The following is a 24049-nucleotide window of genomic DNA, read 5'->3' as shown; positions in this document are numbered from 1 at the left end:
GAAACAGTGTGTACTTATTGCCTGTTGGGAAAACGCTACCTTAGATGCTACCTTAGAGTTAACAGAGCTATGACTCCCACGGCTATCGTGGTTTTTTTGGTTCGTTTTTGTTTTTCTTGTGTTTTTTGTTTTTGTTTTTAGCCCTCACTGATGTCCTGCGAGAGCAGCAAAGCCGGTGGATGGTGTTAATTGTGTTACAGATGGGGGGAATTTCATGCAGATCCTGACAGGCTTAGGATCATATTATCTGAGCTCATAACAGAGAGCAGGACTCAAACCCATGCCTTCTGGGCCCCCATCTGGTGTTCTTTCCCTAAGACCAGAGTCAGGGCTCTGGACCGTGGGTAGGGGTCAGGTCTAGAGAAAAGATAAATCAGCAGAAGCAGTGAAAGGAAAGCACTGCTTGGAAGAAACTACTGTGAATTTCAGCAAATTCGTAAATATTTGTCCGTCCATGGTTTAAATTCCACCCTGAGTCATGTTCTCCTTTGACCTTTGGCTGCATGGGGTGTAAACACAGCAGGCGTGTCCAGGTACTTGTTTGTTGAAGGGGTGACAAACAGCGGATTCTTACAAAACCCCATCCTAGGCCTACTGAAGCTTCAGTTCCAGTTCTGAACGCCTTTACGGCAGGTGCAGCCTTGGGCCGGCCTACCTTATTTAGTGCCCTGGAAGATGAGAGTATTTATCGGAGAGCCAAAGTCTACTGCACACCTGATCTGCCTTGTTGTTGGGATGGGACAGCATGCTCGGTATTCCTTCAGGTGGCTGAGCCATTATTGTGTCTTAGGTTGATAGATGTCCCCATTTATCGATGCCGCCTCTGTTCCGGCAAACTTGGCAACTCTGGTTAATGACCCTAATTGACTGTCGCCTGTCGCAAGTTGACAGAGAGTCCCTGAGGGAGACCAGGTATGGATCCGCAGACTGGCTGAAAGACCACAGAAACCCCCTGAAGCTTTGGCGTTGACAACCAGCTAAGCAGGAGTAAAAGGCAGGGAAGGAACAGTGTGAGTGGTGTTGGGCACTTTCCACACACTAGAAGCTGAGAGCAAGGATAGTCATGTGTCTGGCTCTCACCAGGTGATGGGCCGATATTTAATTCTCTGAAATGAAAAGCAAGTCTCTACTCAAAGCAGCGTCTTGCTCCTGGAAGAAGCCTCCCTTCAGGCCAGCTATTCTGAGACCTGGGTGTGCAGCCGACCGGCTGGACCCGGGGTACCCTCCTCCTGTCTGCCCGCAGCACCGAGGCCAGGTCACCTGGGGATAGGAGAGGGGGCTGAGATTGGAGGAAGCCCTTGATTTTATACTGACGTCTGACGTCAGTTTATGTAACTGTTGGACATAACTTGAGGATGAGTGAACATGTTAGGTCTATTAGGCTCTTGCTCATGGTTTGGAGGAAAATTGTTGGGATCTCTACCCAGGGCAGTCAGCTGGGGGGCTTACCCCCCGGGGGGGTGTCATCCCAGTTGTCCAGTGACAGTGGTATGCTGGCATTTAACGGGGGAGTGTCAGGGAGCCCACTGTCCTGCTGTGAGCCTCTTGCTGCTTCCTTGCCCAACCCCATGGGCCAGCTGAGCTCCTGTGGCAGAACACTGCCCAGGTTAGAAAGGGTCTTATTTTCTGCCCCCATGAACACTCACAGAATAATTCCTGATGACGGATTTCTCAGGCTTCTCCCCATATTTTTGGACTCATCGGACCTCAGTTTCACAGCCCTGCTGGTGACTGTGGCCAGTGGTACCAAACCCTTTTGAGGTGAGGTGAATACTTCTGGTTTTTGTGCGTTCCTCCATTTAGATTTCCGACTTAGCCTTTTTGCCTCCAGCTGTCGAGCTTGCTGACTGGCACTGGCTTCACCCCCTCCTTCAGTACTATTGCAGCCTCCTGGTGCCCTCTGTTGCTGAGGTCAGGAGGTCAGCGGAACTGGGAAGACACTTTGCGATGAGCAGCTTTATGGTTAAAAATTCATCCTGGGCTTTCATCTGGGCAGTTACGTTACATATCTGGTTGCCCCAGGTTGGATTTTTGGGCATGTGGGGATAGCCTTGGAACCTAGTTTTATAAAGCTTAGTGGCAGATACCCTGAAGTATTAATAACGGGTGCCTTTGGGGTGGTGGTGGGAGTATGGGTGATTTTTTTCCTCTCTCCTCCCCCCCCTTTCCTCCCCTTTTGATTTTGTTTCATATGGCATTGTGTCTTACTTCTGGATGCTGTAACAAAATACCATCAACTGGGTGGGTTTTTTTTATACATATATATAATTTATCGTCAGATTGGTTTCCATACAGCACCCAGTGCTCATCCCAATAGGTGCCCTCCTCAATGCCCATCATCCACTTTTCCCTCTCCCCTACCCCCTATCAACCCTCAGTTCTCAGTATTTAAGAGTCTCTTATGGTTTGCCTCCTTCCCTCTCTGTAACTTTCTCCGCCCCCCCATTTCCTCCCCCCTGGTCTTCTGTTAAGTTTCTCAGGATCCACATATGAGTGAAAACATGGTTATCTTTTTCTGCCTGACTTATTTCACTTAGCATTACACTCTCCAGTTCCATCCATGTTGCTGCAAATGGCCAGATTTCATTCTTTCTCGTTGTCAAGTAGTATTCCATTATGTATATAAACCACATCTTCTTTATCCCTTCATCAGTTGATGGACATTTAGGCTCTTTCCATAATTTGGCTATTGTTGAAAGTGCTGCTATAAACATCGGGGTACAAGTGCCCCTGTGCGTCAGCATTTCTGTATCCCTTCTGTAAATTCCTAGCAGTGCTATTGCTGGGTCATAGGGTAGATCTAATTTTAATTTTTTGAGGAACCTCCACACTGTTTTCCAGAGTGGCTGCAAACTGGGTGGTTTAAACAAACCTTTGTTTCTCACAGTTCTGGAGACTGGAAAGCCCAAGGTCATAGTGCTGGTTGATTTGGTGTCTGGTAAGGGTCCACTTCCTGGTTTGTAGAGGGACACCTTCTTGGTGTGTCCTCAGTGGGTGGAGAGAGAGCTAGGTGGTCTCTTATAAGGACACTAATTCCATCCTGGGGGTTCTACCCTTGCGATTTCCTCTCCATCTAATTACCTCCCAAAGTCCCTCCGGAAATACCAGCATATTTGGGATTAAGGCTTCAGCATAGAAATTTGGGAGTGGGGGATACATTCGGTGCATAGCACTATGACTGATGAAAGGAGCATGGGTTTTGCAGTCAGGCAGACCTGCGTTTGAATCCTAGTATTGCTACTTGGTAGTAGCATGTGTTCTATGTATTCTGTGTGTTGTGTTGCCACATGACAGTTGGGGTGTTGCTGTCAGCCTCCCAGGGTTGTGAGACCCTTAGATGAAACACCGCGTGCAGGTTCCCAAGTGTTCCTCTCTTTGATGGTGGCTGTCCCTCACTGCCCGAGTGCTCTGCATGGTGAATGCTGAATGAATGAATAACTGCTTGTCTCCTTCCAGTGATCTGCAGAACGCGGCCGCTGGTTCCTTCGCCTCTGCCTTTGCTGCTCTCGTGCTTTGCCCCACTGAACTCGTGAAGTGCCGACTACAGACCATGCATGAAATGGAGTCGTCAGGAAAGATAGCCAGAAGCCATAAGTAAGCACTGCTTGGGCACAATTGTTGGGTCTCTGTTGCCTTGGTGCAGTATTTGTATATTTTATATTGTACTCAAACTGAGAGAAATGGATTTATCCACTCCAAAATACTGTTTTCAGAACTCTTTCCCCTGCCAGAGGATCACTTTCTGGACGGACTGCCTGTGATGGCTGCACCCACCCCCGCCCCCACATCAGAGCATTGTAGGCAGATATTTAATAGCCGGGAAGTAAGCCAGGAGCTAATACTGCTCTTGGCGTGTTGAGTGCGTGAGGCATGATCCCCAGCTGTGTAGGAGGCACATAGCAGACAGCTTTGGAACATGTCTGAGAGCTGAGCCTTCATAAGTATCAGTTTGGGCTCTGAGATGAATATTTGATGCCCATTCCCTGGTCTCACATGGGTGATCACCCCACATGCTGGGGTAACTTCCTTACTTCCCTCCCTGATCCTTCACATGTACCCACAGAGGGCCCATGTTCTAAAAAAAAAAAAAACTCCTCAGAGCCCTTGTGAGCTACTCTGTGACCATCAACCCACTCTCCTCCTCAGCCTTTTTTTTTTTTTTTTTAATAAATATTACCTCATTTATTCATTTGAGAGAGAGAGAGAGAGAGAGAGAATCCCAAGCAGGATCCACACTCAGCACTGAGCCCGACATGGGGCTCAGTCCCATGACCTGAGCTAAAATCAAGAGTCTGACATTCAACCAACTGAGCTACCCAGGTGCCCTTCCCCCTCAGTCTTTTAATGAGACCATATATTCATTTATTGAACATAGTATTCTATACATCTATTAGGCCACATTAGTTAATCATGTTTAAATCTTCTTTCTTTTTTCTATAAGCAAATTCTTCTAAAAATTTTTAAAATTTAAATTTTAGTTAACATACAGTACAGTATTGGTTTCGGGAGTGGAATTAGGTGATTCATCACTGACCTATGATGCCCAGTGCTCATCCCAAGTGCCCTCCTTAATGCCCATCACCCATTTAGCCCATCCCCCCACCCATCTCCCTCTGTCAACCCGTAGGTTGTTCTCTGTCATTGTCTCTTGTTTCCCTCCCTTCTCTTCCCCTGCCCTTCCCACATGCTCATCTGTGTTGTTTCTTAAATTCCACATATGAGTGAAATAATATAGTATTTGTCTTTCTCTGGCTTATTTTGCTTAGCATAATACCTTCTAGCTCCATCCACATCATTGCAAATGGCAATGTGTATATATTTACACACACACTACATCTTTATCCATCAGTCAGTGGACACTTGGGCTCTCTCCATAGTTTGGCTATTGTTCATTATGCTGTTATAAACATTGGGGTACATGTACCCTTTGAATCTTTTTATCCTTTTCCCCTTCAGTCTTTAAAATAGATTCTAGTTACCTCATGAGAGTGTGTCATATACAGTATGATTTATTTGGGTTCTCAAGCAATTTATTGTCTTTGTTAATCTCAACACTTGTTTATTTATCTTAACATCTGGCTGACCAAAGTTCTCGTCAGTGTGGTTTACTCAAAGTCTGTAAATCTGCTGGGAAAAAACAGATAAATTGGCCACTTACAGAGTTAGTCTCCTCCTAGTGAGGATGGTGTTTGTATAACAGAGCTCTATATCCTGTACCCTTGAGATTCATTACAGCCAGTTTGAATCTAGTCCTAGCTTAGGGGTCCAAAAATGTAAGTCTTTAAAACTTTTTATTGAACTATAATACATATGCAGAAATCATAAGTGTGGGGTTCTATAGTCCTAAAACAAACATAGTTGAAGCCAGGGCCCAGATCAAGAGGTAGAACATTAACAACACCCAGAAAGTTGCTCTCATGCCCCTTAGTAGTTTAAGGTACTTTTAAGAAAGTAAATTTTGGGGCCAAAGACTTAGGAAAATGGATACCTTGCACAAAAGTAAATATTGGTTGACTGTATTTTAGGTGTGGCAGTGCCCACGCAGGGGTATAGTAGCTTAGGGTTAAAACTTGGATCAGAAGGCACTGAGTTGAATTACTCTGTTATATTCCCATTGTAGAATGGGAGCTGAGTTGCAGGAAGGACCTGGCCAATAGGTGATGCCTGAGGAAGCCTTCTGAAGGGCCTTTTATTACGTTCGGTTTGATCCTCCACTGGTCCAAGCCAGGGTCACCTGCTGAGCTAAGTGAGAAGTGAGGGGTTCTCTACACTGCACTGAGCAGGTGTTTCTGGTACTGTTTTTCTGATGGGTAAAGCCTGCCATGGTGCCTACCGTCAGGAAGAGGGGTCTAGCAGAAAGTGTCCTGCATCCCGGCTGCTACAAGGCTCTGAGCAGCGTGAAATAAAAATTATTACATACCTACTTCCTTAAAAACTAAATTCTTGGTGCTTCTTGCCCTACAGGAATTTTTTTGAGAGAGAGGGCACAAGCAGGGAGGGGCAGAGGGAGGAGACAGAGGATCCACAGTGGGCTCTCTGATGACAGCAGAGAGCTTGATGTGGGGCTCAAACTCACCAACCATGAGATCATGACCTGAGGCAAAGTCAGACTGAGCCACCCAGGCGCCCCACCCTCCAGGAATTTCTAAGAATTTCCTTTGTCTTGCCTTCAAGTAACATTTACTCCGTTGTTCATTTCCCTGTACTAGCACAGAGGAAAACAAACCTGAAGCACCTGAACCAAGTGCCTCAGTACACATCAGTTCAAAACAAAGGTTGGGGAGGGTAGGACTGGTGGGAGGTAGGGGCCTGGGCAAATACAACACCATTTTATTTTTGCTGAGTTTGTACAGCTCCTTATTGTAATTTCACTCATTTGCTGTTGGAAAAAGATGGGTATTGGCTCTCTTACATCTTTGATAACGACCTCTAGAATGTATGAATGCACTTTTTATTTTCAAATGAGGAACTAAGGAATTTGTTTATTGAGGGCCAGAGGATGCAAGCCATAAAAAAAAAAAAAAAAAAAGAGCTTATCTGGCTTTCACAAACCTCTCTTTCTCTGCTTGCCAAACGGAGTTGGATTTTATTTGCACATCTTCGGAGGGTCCTTTACACGGGGCGGGGGTGGGGGGAGCTGTGGGGCAGATTCCTAAAGAGCCCCTCCAGAGAGGGTTCATTGGGTGGGAGGGGTGGGAGTGATGCCCGGTGCTGTCTGCGTCTTTCCCTTCTGCTTCGTGTGTGCTATGAAAGTCATTGCATGTGATGTGAGCCCAGCAGTTAGCCAAAAGGAGCTCTGTGAGCTCTCTTTGCCATGTCCGTTCTGGTCCGGGTCCATTGCTTGTTTTGTCCACGGCCAGAGGCCCTGATTTTCCAAAACTCCAGGGAACTCCTTTTCCATGAGTACTCTCAGGCCCTCCTTTGCTGAGGAGGCTCGATCCCCAGCCCACTTGGGATGTGTGAACACCATGCTTCCGTGTGAGACGGGGTTCTGGTGCGGTCTGTTGAAATCTTGGCGGGGGGTGTGGCGGGCACACCCAGCTTTGTACAAATGCACTTTAATGAAATGTCTTTTGTCATCCATAGTTTATGAGAACGCTGGTCCTAAAATAACTGCGCTTCTCTGAGATTTCCTCTCAGTAGAAGCCTTCTGTTCTCAGAATCCGGGTCCCTTGGTTTCTAGAATCAGCCGCTGCCTGCCCTAAGTGCGGCTCACTGTCTCCTCACAGCACAGTCTGGTCCGTGGTGAAGAGCGTCCTCAGGAAGGACGGCCCCTTGGGCTTCTACCACGGCCTCTCCAGCACTTTACTCCGAGAGGTGCCAGGCTATTTCTTCTTCTTCGGCGGCTACGAACTGAGCAGGTCGTTTTTTGCATCAGGAAGATCGAAGGATGAACTAGGTAGGTGTGCCCACGTTGACCCCGTCGGCTGGGATGGGCTGCGCCCCAGAGTGGCGTGGCGGCCAGGTGTGCTGTGGGAGTCTGTCTGGCGTTTCTGGAGGCCGGCAGGGAACTTGGCACCTTCCTGTCGGTGTGGTAATGTCCCCGGGACGGGGATGAAGCCGTGCATCCCAAACTTCTTTACTGGAATAACATGTGTTAGGGGAGAATATCAAAATTACCTTCCCTGTGGGAAATCTCCAATAAATGGGTGAATGGCCCATAAAGGATTTTGCAGTAAGCTTAAAACTTGGTAATAAATCTCAAGAGTGTTTCCAGAGCGCTGGAAAGTGTAGTTCTTTCTAGATAATCCTACTGAGCTGCTTGACTCATGTCATGACTCATGACAAACCATGGCCACGTTTGGCTCCCATGAATGATTCCTTTTTATTCTCCAACACCTCCCTTCAGTGTTTTGGACTTCACTCTGGGATTCGGCAGGCTCCCAGGCTTAACCGTTGTGCTTAATAAGACAATTTGGGTTTTCATGGTAAAGGAAGAATCAGGGCCGTGAGGCATTAAAATATCGAAACACTTGAGAGTGAGAGAGTTGAAGAGATCGTGGCCTGTGTCTCAGTGGCCACCGTTCTCATTCCTCCCGGCGGGGCGTGCTGCTTCTGTGTGGGCCGGCCCCCTGGAAGACAGGCCACGGTGATCAGCACGGACCTGGCACGATGAGGGGCCGACCCCGAGTGCCACAAGGGACCTTGTGCCCGCAGAGCTTTGGCCGCTCCTTCTGAGGACTGTGCTCTGCGCATTAGCAATTTTATTTGCTGCAGCCGCTGCTGCCCTGACCTCTGGAAATGCTGTTCTTGAGGCAAAACGCTGTTTGCCGATTTCCTCGCCTAGGCCCTGTCCCTTTGATGTTAAGCGGTGGAGTTGGTGGAATCTGCCTCTGGCTGGCTGTGTACCCAGTGGATTGCGTCAAATCCAGAATTCAAGTCCTTTCCATGTCTGGAAAACAGGCAGGATTTGTCGGAACCTTGATAAGCATCGTGAAAAATGAAGGTGAGTCTGCTCATTGCAGAAACAGAGTAGGTGTGTCCAGTGTGGTCGTTTCTCCGCCAACCTTCCCGAGGTCGATCAGGGAGTGTGGTTGCGCTCTCCCCCCCGCCGCCTCTCTCCAGCCCTGGTGCTGTTTTCACACCCTTTCTTGAGACTCCTTTCATTCTCAGCCATGTTTGAAGTTGTTAAGTCACCTGGAGGGAATTTTTAAAATACGGTCTGTGTCCAAGGGGATGAATGTTTTGAAGCCGTACCATTTGTTTTACGTAATACAGATGCTATCAGAAACGACCTCTAACAGAGACGCTGAGGGATTTAAAAGAACGCGCAACAAATTCTTAATGCTAAGTCCTCCTGAAGGCAATTTGCTATTAATTTTGAGAGTTATACAAGAATATAAAGACTCTCCAGGTGATGTTTGGATAAAGCCAGTTTCATGCCACTAGTGAGTCAAGACCTGTTCTTCTGGCATCCACTGTACAACTTGGGATGTGAACTTCTCTGTCTTGGTTAAAAAAAAAATTTTTTTTAATGTTTGTTTATTTTTGACAGACAGAGCACATGCAGGGGAGGGGCAGAGAGAGTGGGAGACACAGAATCTGAAGCAGGCTCCAGGCTGTCAGCACAGAGCCCGATGTGGGGCTCGAACTCACGAACCATGAGGTCATGACCCGAGCTGAAGTCAGACGATGAACAGACTGAGCCACCCAGGTGGCCCTTGATTTTTTTTTTTTAATGTTTATTTTTGGGGGTGGGGGGGCAGGGGAGGAGGGAGAGAGAGAGAATGAGAACATGAGTCGGGGAGGGGCAGAGAGAGAGAATCCCAAGCAGGCCCTAAACTGTCAGCTCAGAGCCAGATGCAGGGCTCAGTTCCACAAATGATGGGATCATGACCTCAGCCAAAACTGAGTTGGACGCTTAACCGACTGAGCCACCCAGGTGCCCTTCTGTCTTGATTTTGAGCGAGAGCACAGTTATTGTGTGTGGAACAGTTTGGTTCATGTCCCAAAGCTGCAGAACACTTGATAGTTTTACAGAGTCCTCCCACCTCCCTTACCCACCTGGATCTGCATAGCCACCTTGGGCAGTGCCAGCAGTCGACACGGGACGCGGACTTAAGCGCCCGTGCTCTTCGCCCGATGCCTTATGGTCCTCGCCCTCCCAGGGGACGCCGCAAAGCCGCTGCCCCCCCGGGGGCCCTGGGCTGCCAGGTGAGGCCTCTGCTCTGCCTGATCCATTTCCTGGGGATGAACCAGGCATGAGATTAGTGTGTGTTACCTGAGCATCCGCCAGTTTTGCTGGGAGGCCTGACGCTTGTCCTTGTTTCCATTAGTCTGCTTCGTTCCTGTTAGTCCAGGGAAACCTGGAAGGAAGTTCTTCCATCACCTACTGGTTTGTAGTGCGTTGTCTGGATCTGTAGGTACACAGCCCTGTGCTCTGCAGTTTCACGTGATGTCTCAGACTTGGGTCACTTTTTGTCTTCTAGGAATAACGGCCTTATATTCTGGACTGAAACCTACTATGATTCGAGCATTCCCTGCCAATGGGGCGCTATTTTTGGCCTACGAGTACAGCAGGAAGTTGATGATGAGCCAGTTTGAAGCATACTGAAGTGTCCTGGTGAACCTAGATCCAAGTATCGGCGTTTGAGGATGACAGTTCATCTCAGGGTTTCGTGGAATACAAGACCAATGTAGAATTACTTTGGTTTCATAAGAATTTTATTTTTTGGTCTTCCCTTATCCTACCCTAAATCTTACACTTTATGGAAGAGCCTCTATTTTATATCCTATAATTTTTGCCTGTAATTGAATAGAAAAGTTGCTGCTCTTGTCCTCGGTGGGGCATTTAGGGTGAGCCGCTGGCCCCTATGTCCAATCTGAAAGGCTAAATATAGTTCTGTCAGGGCTTTTGCGTAAACCCGTGTGTGTCCATGCAGTTTGGATGGTTGCATGTTGTTAGAAAAGCAAGGCTGGTTCCATGTTTAGTCTCAGATCTCACCAGAAAAACCCAGAGGTAACCATGTTCATGAAATGGCTATAAACGCATACCTGACTCATTGTAGATGTAGGGTCTCTTTTAAAATCTGCTTAGCACATGCACTACACTAAGCGGCTAAGATTTTAAAAAGTTTTCCTGTGGTGCTTGAAAACTAAAATATCAGTCTAGAACTGGTAGAGGAGAGCACACTTGCATACTGGAGTGGCTTCCGTGTTACTGATACAAATTTAGAGTAAGCATCTTGGAATTTCCCAAGATGTCCTGTTAAAATAGTGCCATTCATTTTCTAGATGGGGCCACATTCTAGGTGGGATCTAGGCCTAGAGCGGCGTAGCCTTACCTGTGCCGACTTCCCTTCTCCCCTCCCAAAGAACTTCCCCTCTGCTGGGCTTTAGGTTGAGGAAGGGGCTGAGGGGAGGGGACTGTGCTGCTTTGCTTTGTGAAGACCAATGACTGACAGCAGCCCTTAGCTTCTGTCTCTGGGTCCTGGCCTGGGTAGGATTCCAGAGTATTCCTTTGGACCACCTATGGGCTGTTGATCCACTTTTGAACACTCACTCATTGCCTCCACCGATCAGAAACCCTTCCAGGGAGCAGAGTGCCAAAGCCAAGAGAAGCCCTTTTCCCTGGCTGGTGACTGAGTGATGGTGCTCGTGGGCAAAGTCCTCTCTCCGATGGAACTGGACACAACATAGTGCGTGTCCTCCACAGTGAGTGATGTCGGGGCTGGCCCTTTCTGAAGTTTATCTTGGGATCCATAACTGCTTGCCATGTTTCTTACGGAGTTGGAGCCTTTTACATTTGGAACCAGCGGTCAGTGGATCCTCATGATGATTATATATAGGGGGTGACTTTATAAAGCAAGGAAACAAGCCAAGTAATTAAGTTCTGCCATATGTATGCACTAACAACAACCACAGAAGCTCAGGTCACCTGGTCTAAGAGGATCCCTCTTGTCACCACTTAGGCAAGCCCCATCATTCCGTGCTGCTCCAAGACCAGCAAGGACTCTCTCGGTAACAAGTGTTTTTAAGCAGGCTGACCTGTGTCTGTCCCGTGTGCTTCTGTCATTGTTGGCACAATGAAACCCTTGCGTGAAACCTCCGGTTTCCTTAAGCTTTGTGTTCTGCAAAGCTTCTGATATGCCCAAAGCAGGAGGGTCAGGGAAGTGACATGCTGACCCGGGGGGGCTGCTGTGGACATTTGGGGAGGGGTGCTCAGTGTTGTGCCTGATGGACTCTGGAGCAATGGCTGGTCAGCCACCTGCGTTTTCTTTGAAAGAAAATCATTTTTCTACCTTTCTCTCCATACCTTAAGTGGTCAGTAGCTACTGAGTGGTGCTTCATCTGAACAGGCCTGGACCGAAGCAAAATAGAAAATGGGGCTGGCTTCCAGCAGGAAGTGAGCTACTTGAGAATCTGTGAGCCCATCTGAGTTAGGCCTGTTGGCAGGGGACCTTCTCATATGTTGTCCTTTTAAGATTCAATTAAACATCTGCAATAGTAGCAGTCTGAGGCAAGGAAAAGAGTAAGGAATGAAACCTAAATCAGGGGAATTTTTTTTTTCCCATTCTATTTGCTTAATTCATGGTTCAGTATTTGAATACAATTTGTACCATTTAAGATCTGTACTCCAAAAATAGTAAGTTGAAGTTGTGTGTTTAAAGCAATTCTGGTGTTCTATCATTAAATTATTTACCTAAAATTTGAGTACATGAGTTGTTTTAAGTATTTTACATGCTAAGAACCAACTGTCAGGACTGCTTAAGAGTATAGTAAGGTTTCAAGGTGGTGGCTTCATTGCAATGAGTTTTTTTTTTTTTTTTTTTTTTTTTTTTTTTTGGTCAGCATCATTCCTGATGTAAAATAATTTCACTGTAAGTAAATTGACAAAAATGTGTTCTTTATTACACTGCAGTTGTGAAACTTGGCCCGCTAGCATTAATCTCCCTCTGCCAGGTGGTACCTGTGATGTTTCTGATGGGGCAGAATGCTGTTCTATTTCTAAAAAATAGTGAAACTTGCTATTCAGTTTTGGATAATTCTATTCTGGGTAGTAAATTCTATTTAAGAAAACTGGTATTGTTCTGATGTATTATGATGTAAGTTTTTCGAGTTGTTCGAAGGAAGTATTTACATTGGGCTCTAAGGTGGAAACCTCCCATAAAATCTCTTTATAGGAGCAAAAGCACGATAGTGTGGCACCTCATAAGGGCCAGGAATCTTGATGCACCTTAGAGGGTTAGAGAAGAGAAACCCCGGCTATGATATTTCAAAAAACAAGAGACTTAATGGGGGTTTCCTTCCTTCCTTCTTGCCAGTATTGAGAAGGGCTAGACCTTACTGCTCCTCACTGAGCCAGCTCGGTATTTTCCCACTGACCTAAGCCTGCCACCTGATCTGCCCGCTGTAGCTCACTGCTGCATGGGTTTTAAAGGATACAGTACAGGGGCATCTGAGTGGCTCAGCTGGTTAAGCATCTGACTTCAGCTCAGGTCATAACCTGGCCATTTGTGAGTTTGAGCCCTGTGCTGACATCTCAGAGCCTGGAGCCTGCTTCAGATTCTGTGTCTCCTTTCTCTGCCCCTCCCCCCTTGCACTGTCTCTCTCTCTCTCAAAATTAAACATTAAAAAAATTTAAAGGAAACAGTACCAGCTGTTCTGCTGCAACACATTCCTATCACAAATTACAGGAAGTAATCTAGTCCCAACACGTTCAGAACTTGAAAGACTTTTCCTCCAAAAGGAGCCTTCAGGTAGGTTGCTGCACTGGCAGCTGGGACCCCTTGTGGGCTGACTGGAGGGAAAAAGTGAACCTATCATGCCATGTTCATAAATAAGGACAGTCAAGGTACAATGACGGGGAAGGTACTTGGAATAAAATAGTAAGAGAAAATGATTCCCTGGGGACACAGGACTACCCGATATTTACAATGCAAAGATGACCTTCCTTCAGAGTTCCCTAAACTTAAGTGAACTTGGCTGTGAGCAGGGTTGGTGAAGAAGGAGGTGGACTTTAAAAGAATCTAGATTTCTCTAGGCAAACATTTCCTTTGACTTCACTCGTGAAGGTGCAAAAATAAATAGAATATTCAGTAACCGCTGCTTGTGTTTACCGAGATTCCTGTGCCCTCCCCGAAGTCTGCGTGTGTAATTAGTCCATGCACTGGTGGGTCTGCTTGTGTACACAGTTTTCTGGGTTGAAAACAAGTCTTTGTGCCAATCTGATGTTTGTTAAGTAGTTTATAAATCAAGCAGAGGAAGAAAACAGAAGTGACCTTTCTGATCTGAAATTAAAATGTAAAACAAAGCAGGGAATACTTGTATTTTTAGATAAGTAAACTCAGATTATTGGGAGGAATCATAATTCTTAAATATTTTAAGGTTTGTTATGTAAAGGTTCTTCAGAGTGATAATTTGGAACACAGTACATGAGAACGTTAGTTCTCGCAAACATGACCTAACTCCTTCAGAAAGTAAGAAGCACCCTTGAGATTTTACTTTGTATGTATTTAATAGGTTTGGCAAAAACATATGTACATGAATGTAAATATAAGTATACCAGCAAGGAAGGAGGTTTAGAAGCTACAAATATGTGGCAGGGATTGTGAAGAACATGATTCTGTCCGAGAAAGGGAACTACGCTTAATTAGGTACCAGCTACGACCTCATCAAAAAATACCTCGACTGCAAACTCTGGACGGTAAATTTTCCATGTTTTTGGTTTATGGGGATTATCCAATTCATTTCTTGAAAGATAAAGCCTAGAAAAGCAGAAACATCGTTGCAAGCACAGAAGGGTAAAAAAGGAGACCCACCTGCCACGGTTAGTCGCAGCCTCTGTCCGATCCCCTCTAGCCAGCTCCCCGCACCTCTCCACAGCCAACCAAATCTTAATCATCAGTAATTACACATCACCGATTCTTTTCACATTGCCTTTTATAGGATTAAGGACATTCGACATTAATAAATTGCCATGTGAAATCCTCCAGAGAGACTAGGTGTGTATTAAAACCAAGTAATAAAATACCGAGTCTTTTAAATGAGGACAGAGGCATTTTTGACCAGTTAACCACCTTGCAGCTAATCAAACAGCTATACCAAGCAGTAGGGAAAATTAGATCACTTCTCTCCTCACTTTTATAGGTTTCTAACTCATTGCCTCTCTAGTATGATCAATGTGTTTTAAAGGAAAAAATTGTGCCCCGTGGCAAGAACCACTTTGGAAGAGTCACACCCAATGAAGTTTCACCCAGATCTCAACTGAGGGGCTTGGCTCGTGTTGGGAGTCAAAGTTTATTGTTTGTATACACCCAGGGAAAAACTGGTAAAAATTCCCCCATCAAATCCAAAGTTCACTCTATCCATTAAATAGGTGCATCAGAAGGATGTAGACCAGATATCCAACTTACTGTTGCCTTTACTGGACTCGAGGTGTGAGAGGAGGTGGTCAGATTTGAAGAAAAGGCTGGGATTATATGTAATGGGAACTGTCGATTCATGCCACATACAGTCACAGCTACCTCAAAACTCCGGTTCTGGAATATTTTTCCCTTTTTGTATTGGATGATGATTACGGTATGGTGATAACAATACACCTCAAATTTTCAGCGCTAAAGAACAAATACTCCTTAAAGTACTAGAGCACTAGAATTCTAGAGAATGTCTAGACTCAGGAATGAGTTTCCAGACAAGTAGAAGTTTTCTTGGAATAATCTTCAGTCAATAATTACTTTTTTTAAAAAAACTTTCCTAGGTGCCTGGGTGGCTCAGCTGGTTAAGCCTCTGACTCTTGGTTTCGGCTCAGGTCGTGATCTCCTGGGTCCTGGGTCAAGCCCCACTTTGGGGTCCGAGCTGACAGTGCAGATCCTGCTTGGGACTCTGTCTCCCTCTCTCTCTGCCCCTCCCCCACTCAATATACTTTTTAAAAAATAAGCTTAAAAATGATTTTCTAATAACTAAACTGGGAAAGGTTTTTTTTTTTCTTTTCTTTTCTTTTTGAGAGAGAGCATGAACAGGGGAGGGGCAGAGAGAGAATCCCAAGCAGACTCTGTGCTGTCAGCACAGAGCCCAATGCGGGGTTTGAACTCACAAATGTGAGATCATGACCTGAGCCAAAGTCAAGACTTGGAGCCACCCAGTCACCCCAAGAAAGTCATTTTTAAATGGGGGACTATTAAAGCGGTCTTCATTAATGCTTACTGTGTCTTCTAACTTCTGTCCTAGATCTAAGTGTGTCAATCACCTTTAGCTGCAGCTTCCCTAGAAGATGCCTTCCTTTGGGGCATAGAATTTAGTGGGTGGTCGGTCTAGGTAAATTAACACATTGGGAGGACCTCCCACAGGGTACTGAGCAGACTCCTACCAAACTTGCATGGGAGGGCTTTATTACCATACTCCAGATCTGATCAGAACACGTTTTAACTTCTGTGAAACAGTCCTATGGCACGGACCTTGAGGATAATGCAACGGTAGTTTCCAAGAATAGCCATATATTTTACATAACCAGATTAAGAGGAGAAAGGCAGTGAAGAATTGGGGAATTTGAGGATTCTTGGTTTCTGTAAATTGAGCATATGGCAATCAGCAAAAGGTTTGCCATCGCACTTTACACAGACCTTGAAGATTAAGCCGTTTCTACTGGATTGTATCAGAGCCATACCTGTTATTTTGTATAAAAGATGTATGGAACCAGAAGAAAAATGGGCAGTTGTCATAGTATTTAGGAAGAACCTAAAATTAAAAAAAAAAAGTTATTTTTCATAGTAACATTGATACCAAAAGCTAATTCCAAAGGGATTAAAATTCCATTCATTTCTATATTTGTCAGTTGCAGCCATTAAGTACAGAGCACTTACAGTGTATAACTTTATACTCATGACACAAAGGAGGAGGCTTTAAGAAATGGCTCTTTCTATCAAAATGTAAGGAAATGTAATTTTTTCTGTACCTTTAAGCAATAGTCTTCTAATATAGTTTAGTTCTAAACAGAAACCTATACTAGTTTATGCCTGAAGAGATCATCCATTTCTACAAGGGGCAGCTACATTGATAATTGTCATTATTGGTGATAAAAATACCTAAACATTTTGAAAGTGTTTTCATCTCCTGGCCCTTGAATATCACAAAATGACCAACATTGCTTGGGCCGGTGCCTGAAGCAGTGCTTCTGCTTAGAGACCACCGACTGAGACAGAGTTCAGACTGGTTTCGTTATTCAAATCCAGTATGGGTCACTTGCTTCAACACAGATACTTTTTTCAGTACTGAATAGATTCTCCCACAACAGAGAGCAAGCAGGGCATGAAGGAGGGCACAGGATATACATTTTAAATTGATCGACATAGTTACTTGTTGGCAGTTCTGCTTGATAATTTTAATAGGAAAATGAAACTACTGACCTTTAGAAATTTGTTACATATAGAATAACACTCGTGCACTTTATGACTGCTCAATATAAATTATACACTCATGATATTCAGAGTAATGACTATGGCAAACATTCTCATTTTATGTAAGGCAAATATCGGATTAAAAACACTTTTTTAAAAAAACTTTCCTAGGTGCCTAGGTGGCTCAGCTGGTTAAGCATCTGACTCTTGGTTTCAGCTCAGGTCATGATCTCATGGTTTCATGGGTTCAAGCCCCCAGGTTCTGTCCGTGCAGAGCCTGCTTGGATTCTCTCTCTCTTTCTGCCCCTCCCTCACTCATGCTGTATTTGTCGATCTCAAAATAAACTTAAAAAAATACTATTTAAAATGAATTATATGTCAATCCAAAGGAAAGTAAAATCTCCCTTTTACCCCCGAGTTTTTATTTAAATTCCAGTTAGTTAACATATATGGTAAGATAGGTTTCAGCAGAATTTAGTGATTCATCACTTAAATAACACCCAGTGCTCATCCCAACAAGTGCCCTCCTTAATGTTCATCACCCATTTAGCCCATCCCCCCATCCAACTCCCCTCCAGCAACCCTCTGTTCGTTCTCTACTGCAAACACTTCTAATTAATGAAAGAAGATGTTAGTTCAAGGATGCTTTCTACACAGTATAGATTCATAGAGTTAAACGTACACATAAATTTACAAACAATGCTACCTTAAGGAAAGAAGGTGTTTGTTGAAAGATGCTTTCAACACCATAAACTACAAATTATGGGGAACAATGTGTTTTAGAGATATAAAAGAAAAATGTGATCACTGCTCTGCAATAAACATACCTTGGTTTTTTTCTTATTTGAAAATATATGCAAACTGTATAGAATTTAGAAAAAATGAGCAAAAACCAGTTTAGGTTCTTTTAAAAATTTTTGTTATGGATCTGACTTGTTTTTCTCCCTCTCCCTGGCCAGGGCTTGACATCTCCTATTTCTTGCCGGGAATTGTAGGAAAGGAAATCCTAAAGCAGAATAATTCAAGAGACCAGACGAGAATAACACTGTTTCTTGATTACTCACTGAGGAAGAGAGAAACCGTACTTTCACATCATCATACAGAGGTGGACAGCTGGATAAATGAATTATTACGTTGTCTGTTTCAATATCGTGAAGTATCTGTGAATGAACACATGGAATTCACAACCTTAAAACCAGCTGGTAAGAGAACAGTGAAGTTCATGGTCACAGATCAAGGCCTCCTGTATTTATCAAGTACGCTTGGTCTCATAGTCCAGTCACTACATGTAAACGTGAATCATTATTTCTATAAAGTTGCAATACTGTTACGTTTTTAAAAGGCCAACATGTTTGGAGGTCTTGGTAGGGCAGTGGTAAAGAACAAAGCGTTCCCATTTCCATTAGAGTTTAACCAAGTAAACATTACGGTTGAACGTGTGCCACTTGGTTTTCTTATGCTGGGATATGCTAACATGCTCGGTTTTAAAGCTAGCCTTCACATTCAAAAAGCAATACATAATTGGTCATGTTTTATCAAAAAGGGGTCAGCTGATGGGATCATGGACCTTGTCCATGGCTGACTGCTGGATGGAGTGACCAAGAATTGGCCAAGTTTCTGGAACGAAGGACTTTCTTGAAGCTATACTAAGTATTTCTTTGTTATTGATTACCCTCGTGTAATAGTGGCCCCCACAATAAGAAAAGTCTATGTACCTGTGCAAAATAGAAAAGAAGGTGCAGACTCGAGGCATGCTTCAGGAACGGGGAGGGTTGAGCTACACGCACAAGAAGTAACAGAATGGCATAAATTACATGTCAAGCTAGATGATGAAGACTCTGGAGAGGTTAACAAGCAGCATAGAATGAGAAAGGTTCACAGAGAAGGTAGAAACAGAGTTGGGCATGGAAGGATTTGCATAAGTGAGGAGCACTGAAAAGAGAATCCAGTGGAGGCAGGGTGGTGTGGGAGAGGGGGAGGAAAGACCAGCAAAAACATGAAGCAGAAATTAAGAGTGTTGTGTTCCAAGGGCCAGAGGACACCCACTCTACTTGGAATGGAGTCTGCAGGTCAAGTACCTGATGGAAGTGAGCTCAGGTCTCAGGTATGTTATGGCTAACGTTCAAGAGCCAGGGAAATAAGAATGAAGTTGAAGAATATGGAGAGGGGGGCATTTCCTATGTGACAAAGTGGCCTGATGATGATCACATATAACACTTATTTAGCGATTTATCACTCACAAAGAAACTTCACGTATATTACCTAATCCTCAAAACACTTGGTATGTGATCTTTACAGATAATGCTGAGCCAAAGATATTAACTGGCTTTGACTACAGGCATGCCGTGTGTCTTCTCTACTTACGGCTTTTCACTGTTGGAGCAATGAAATACCTGCATATTGCAGGACTCTATATACTGTATTGTGTGAGGGGAAAGAAGAGGTAGGGAGACCGTTGTGGAAATCTGGGCATGAACAAATGAGGTGTTGGCAACAGGAACAGAAAGGAACGGAGAGAGTGAAGAGAGATTCCAAGGGTACAATCAACAGGAATTAGTGACTGACTGGATGTGCAGGCACAGCAAAGAGAGAATCAAAGATACTGCTAAATTTTAAGGCCTGAGTGAGAGAACTCTGGTGTCAGTTGCGCAAGCAGAGGAAAAACTCATTTGACAAACGTGGACTGACAAACACGGTTGGATTGTTGGGGCAGAGACCGTCCATGTTGTGGGTCCCGGTAGGTGCTCATAAACATGTGCGGAGTGGAAGAAAGAAAAAAATATATAAGGCAGGGGAATGGACGAGCAGAACCAAGAGTAGGGTACGTACAGAGGTAAGAACAGAAAGCCAAGGATCAGGACTGGGCGAGGGCCTTCCGTGGAGGAGAGGGGAAGGAGTAGTGCTGGAGAAGTGATAGAATAGAGGCAAGCCTGCGAGAGAATTCTAAGAGTTTATATTTCTTAGATCTAGGAAGGTTTCTTATTGCTTCAGAAAGGGTTGATGATCTTAGGCATACCAGGTCCCATTGCTTTTGGGCAGAGAGCTACATCCAGCCAGCCACTTGGGTTACTCTTGAAGGTGCAGACCCACAGGACATGTGAGATAGAATCACTTGGGACATTGCTAACTCGAGAGACTCCTGAGCCCCATTCCAGATTCCCTGAATCATATTTTTGAGGTACAGTCTTGATGTCTCCATCTTTTTAGTGTGCATGCCAATCACCTATAAGCTTATAATTTCAGAATCAGTACCATATTATAAAATGACAAGAAGAAGACTATTTAGCTAAAAATGACCAGATACATGAATCGAAAACTCTGATAAATTCCTGGGAACATGCTTGGCATTTGTGTAAAAGGGAAAGGCAAAGCAACACACTGAACTGAAAAGATAGTTTGGAAAATGCCCTGAAAAGACTATTTTGAATAAGGAGTTTGTGCTCTGACTTGTGTCTGAACACAGGGATGCCAAGTTGGATGGTAACCAGAAAACAGCATGGTCTTTCTTTGTGGTGAGTGACGGTCTGGGAGGTCAACATGCTGATTGACGTGGAGAATTAAAACAAATGCCAGCATTTTCAGTTTACGTGCTCTTACCCAACAATTTTTGGAAGCAGAACTTAAAAAGACGATTTTGCGGTGCAATATTATTTGTACTTTTAGATCATTTCCATTGCCTTTTCCAACACCTGAATGAAACAAAATTAGGCCAGTTAGAGCAAAGATCAAAATGTCTTACCAATTCACATTATGGTTTAGAAAGAAAATTATTCCAGCTCACAGTGTGTCAATACTGAATCATTTGGGTCTTGCGTGAATTCTGTCTTTAAAAGACAAAGCTTCAAGCCCAACTTTGTCTCCCAAAGCCCAATTTATAAGGCTGGAGAGGGGGGAAAAAAAGAAATATAGTTCGGCTTCTCAGAATTTTCTCTCTTTCATTTCACCTTTCTAGAAAAAAAAAATCAGGGAATGGGACTTGTACCCTTTCCTGCTGATGGGTTGCATTTTTCAGATACCCAATACTGTTTCTTAATAATAAATAGCCTAAATTCCTCTTGCCGTCCTTTAACTCCAGTTCCCAGGGCAGTCGCCATGAAAATACTGGATGGCTATACCTAAACATTCCTGTGATGTTCAGTATACATATACAGACAAATGGTTTCTCTCCCTGTATTCAATTCAGAGGACCTTCTTTTAGTAGTTCCTAAAAGGGCTGGTTTCTCAAGCCTTCAATTTTTAGTGCTTTCCTTTTACCCATGCAGGTCACAAAAATATGCACAGAAATAAAGGTACAGAACTCAAAAAAATATTCTAACAAAGTCATATATATATATATATACACACATATATATATGTATATATGTGTGTATATATATATATATATATATACATATATATACGTATATATATATATATATGTATATGTATATATATATATAGATCATTCTTGATGGTCATATTATGTTTGCTTTGTTTCCACCAAACATTATTAATTTGTAGTAGACCATCATCATTTCTTTGCCTGTCTTCCCCTGGCCCCATTCCAGCTGGAGAATCTCTTCCCACTGATGCCAACTGGAGATCAGTGAAATGAACAGCTAAACGAATTGAAATACTTGCTTTCTAAGCTTAGATTACCACACATTTAAAACTTTTAAAATGAAGCATATTTACACAATGTAACTTTTAAAGTTTATTTTGAAGGAGAGAGAGCAAGCATGAGTTGGGAAGGGGCAGAGACAGAGGGAGAGAGATAATCTCAAGTAGGCTTTATGCTGTCAGTGCAGAGCATGATGGGCTCAATCCCATGCACCGTGAGATCATGACCTGAGTCGAAATCAAGAGTCAGATGCTTGACCTACTGAGCCACCCAGGCACCCCTATTTACACAATATAAAAGGTAGAAAAGACATGAAGTGAAGAGTCTGTCTCATCCACCCCCCCATTTATTTCTCCAACTCCAAATAGATGTTTTTTATGCATATATAATCAAATATGAATATATACCCTCCCAGAAGTTTTTACGTATATATATGCAAACATGAATACATGTTATTCCCCACTTTTGTTTTACAGAAATCGTTGCATATCATAACACTGTCCTGTACGCATACCATAGCACTGTCCTCTACCTTGCATTTTTTTTTAACGTTTATTTATTATTGAGAGACGGAGAGATACAGAGCATGAGCAGGGGAGGGGCAGAGAGAGAGGGAGACACAGAATCCAAAGCAGGCTCCAGGCTCTGAGCTGTCAGCACAGAGCCCGACGTGGGGCTCCAACTCACAAACGTGAGATCATGACCTGAGCCTAAGTCGGACGCTTAACTGACTGAGCCACCCCATCTACCTTGCATTTTTTTAATACATGTCAAAAATTTTATTTTACTCATTAATAAGAAACCAGTAAAATGTTACAGCTCATTCAAAGTACTGCACAAGCCACTGGGAAAAACAGTATGGAATTTCCTCACAAAATGAAATATCGAATTACCATATGGTCCAGTAATTTCACTCTAGGTATTTACCCAAAGAATATAAAAATGCTAATTTGAAAAGATATGTACACTCCTATGTTTATTGCAGCATTATTTACAATAGCCAATATATGGAGGCAACCCAAGTGTCTATTGACAGATGCATGGATAATGAAGATGTGTACGTATACCATGGAATGAATGTTGCTCAGCCATAAAAAGGAATGAAATCTTGCCATTTGCAGCAATGTGGATGTACCTAGAGAGTAGAATGCGAAGTGAAATAGGTCAGAAAGACAAATACCATATGAATCCCCTCATATGTGAAATTTAGAGAAAATAAATGAAAGAAAAAGAGAGACAAAAGACCAGACTCTTGAATACAAATTGGTGGTTAGCAGAAGGGAGGTGGGTGGGGGGATGGGTGAAATAAAGGGGATTAAGAGTACACTTACCTTGATGAGCCCTGAGTAATGTATAAAATTGTTAAATCATTATATTGTACACCGGAAACAAATATAAGCTAATGTACGTTATACTTAAATTTAAAAAAGTACCGCATTGGGGCACCTGGTAGCTCAGTCAGTTGAAGGTCCAACTTTGGCTCAGGTCATGATCTCAGGGCTCATGAGTTTGAGCCCCACATCGGGTTCTGTGTCTCCCTCTCTCTCTCTGCCCCTACCCCACGCGCACTTGGTCTCTCTCTCTAAAATGAATAAACATTAAAAAATAATAAATAAAAAATAGGGGTGCCTGAGTGGCTCAGTCGGTTAGGCGTCTGACTTCGGCTCAGGTGATGATCTCACAGTTTGTGGGTTCGAGCCCCGCGTCGGGCTCTGTGCTGACAGCTCGGAGCCTGGAGCCTGCTTCGGCTTCTGGGTCTCCCTCTCTTTCTGGTCCTCCCCCACTCATGCTGTCTCTCTCTGTCTCTCAAAAATAAAAATAAAAAGCATTAAAAATGTTTAAAAAATAATAAAGTACTGTACATTTATAGGCGGATAAGGGCTGATGGCATGAATTTACAAATAAATACAAAATGGCTCAATAATCCATTGCATTCCACCGGACACAACTAATTTGCATTTTTAAGTACAAAAATTATTTGCAGCATTACCAGTTTTCTACAACTTACAGTTACAAAATAGCTTAAAGACCATGAGAGGTGGAGATAATCCCAGAAGCGTTCACTAGACAATTTACTCTCATTTCAAATTCTTTCACCCTTTCTTCTGACAGTCTCCCCATCCCCCTTCTGTTTTGATCATAACAATCTCAAAGGAAGGTTATTCTTATTCCAAAAGAAAGCTGGTGTTTCCAACACTGAGGAAAAAATAGGAAATCTGAACAGACCAATTACTAGTAATGAAGCTGAATCAGTAATCAAACAACTCTTAAACTAAAGCCCGGGACCAGATGGATTCACAGGTAAATTCTAAACATTTGAAGAAGAGTTAATACCTATTCTCTGCAAACTATCCCCAAAAATAGAAGAGGAAGGAAAACCTCCAAATATATTCTACAAGGCCAGCATTACTTACACCAAAACCAGACAGAAGTCACTATGAAAAAAAAACTACAGGCCAACCTTCCTGATGAACATACACCTGAAACTCAACAAAATATGAGCAAACCACATTCAACAATACATGAAAAGGATTATCTACCACAGTCAGTGGGATTTATTCTGGGGACGCAGGGATGGTTGCGTATTTTCAACTCCATCAACATGGTACACCGC

At 43.7% G+C, this 24049-nt stretch overlaps 2 protein-coding genes across 7 annotated transcripts in view; one reads left to right on the top strand and one right to left on the bottom strand.

The window, feature by feature from the left end:
• SLC25A15 (solute carrier family 25 member 15) overlaps nucleotides 1-12153 on the top strand; it is a 69585-nt gene extending 57432 nt beyond the window's left edge. For all 4 annotated transcript variants that reach the window (XM_060637281.2, XM_078434082.1, XM_060637279.2 and 1 more), the window contains 4 exons: nucleotides 3457-3594; nucleotides 7230-7399; nucleotides 8288-8446; nucleotides 9930-12153. In XM_060637281.2, coding sequence (XP_060493264.1) covers nucleotides 3457-3594; nucleotides 7230-7399; nucleotides 8288-8446; nucleotides 9930-10054 — 592 coding nt within the window. In that variant the 3' untranslated portion in view covers nucleotides 10055-12153. The remainder of the gene's footprint in view (nucleotides 1-3456; nucleotides 3595-7229; nucleotides 7400-8287; nucleotides 8447-9929) is intronic.
• Nucleotides 12154-13402: 1249 nt separating this feature from the next.
• The window catches only part of LOC132680586 (phosphatidylinositol 3,4,5-trisphosphate 3-phosphatase TPTE2-like), a 166936-nt gene continuing 156289 nt past the window's right edge, over nucleotides 13403-24049 (bottom strand). For all 3 annotated transcript variants that reach the window (XM_078434076.2, XM_078434077.2, XM_078434080.2), the window contains 4 exons: nucleotides 20433-20524; nucleotides 17900-17995; nucleotides 16106-16176; nucleotides 13403-14207 (listed from right to left, as the gene is read on the bottom strand). In XM_078434076.2, the coding sequence (XP_078290202.1) occupies nucleotides 14093-14207; nucleotides 16106-16176; nucleotides 17900-17995; nucleotides 20433-20524 (374 nt within the window). In that variant the 3' untranslated portion in view covers nucleotides 13403-14092. The remainder of the gene's footprint in view (nucleotides 14208-16105; nucleotides 16177-17899; nucleotides 17996-20432; nucleotides 20525-24049) is intronic.

Source organism: Panthera onca, chromosome A1 (assembly GCF_046562875.1).
Source record: "Panthera onca isolate mPanOnc1 chromosome A1, mPanOnc1 haplotype 2, whole genome shotgun sequence".
Classification (NCBI taxonomy): domain Eukaryota; kingdom Metazoa; phylum Chordata; class Mammalia; order Carnivora; family Felidae; genus Panthera; species Panthera onca.
The sequence above is the reverse complement of the archived record's forward strand: the minus strand, read 5'-3'. Positions and strand labels throughout refer to the sequence as shown.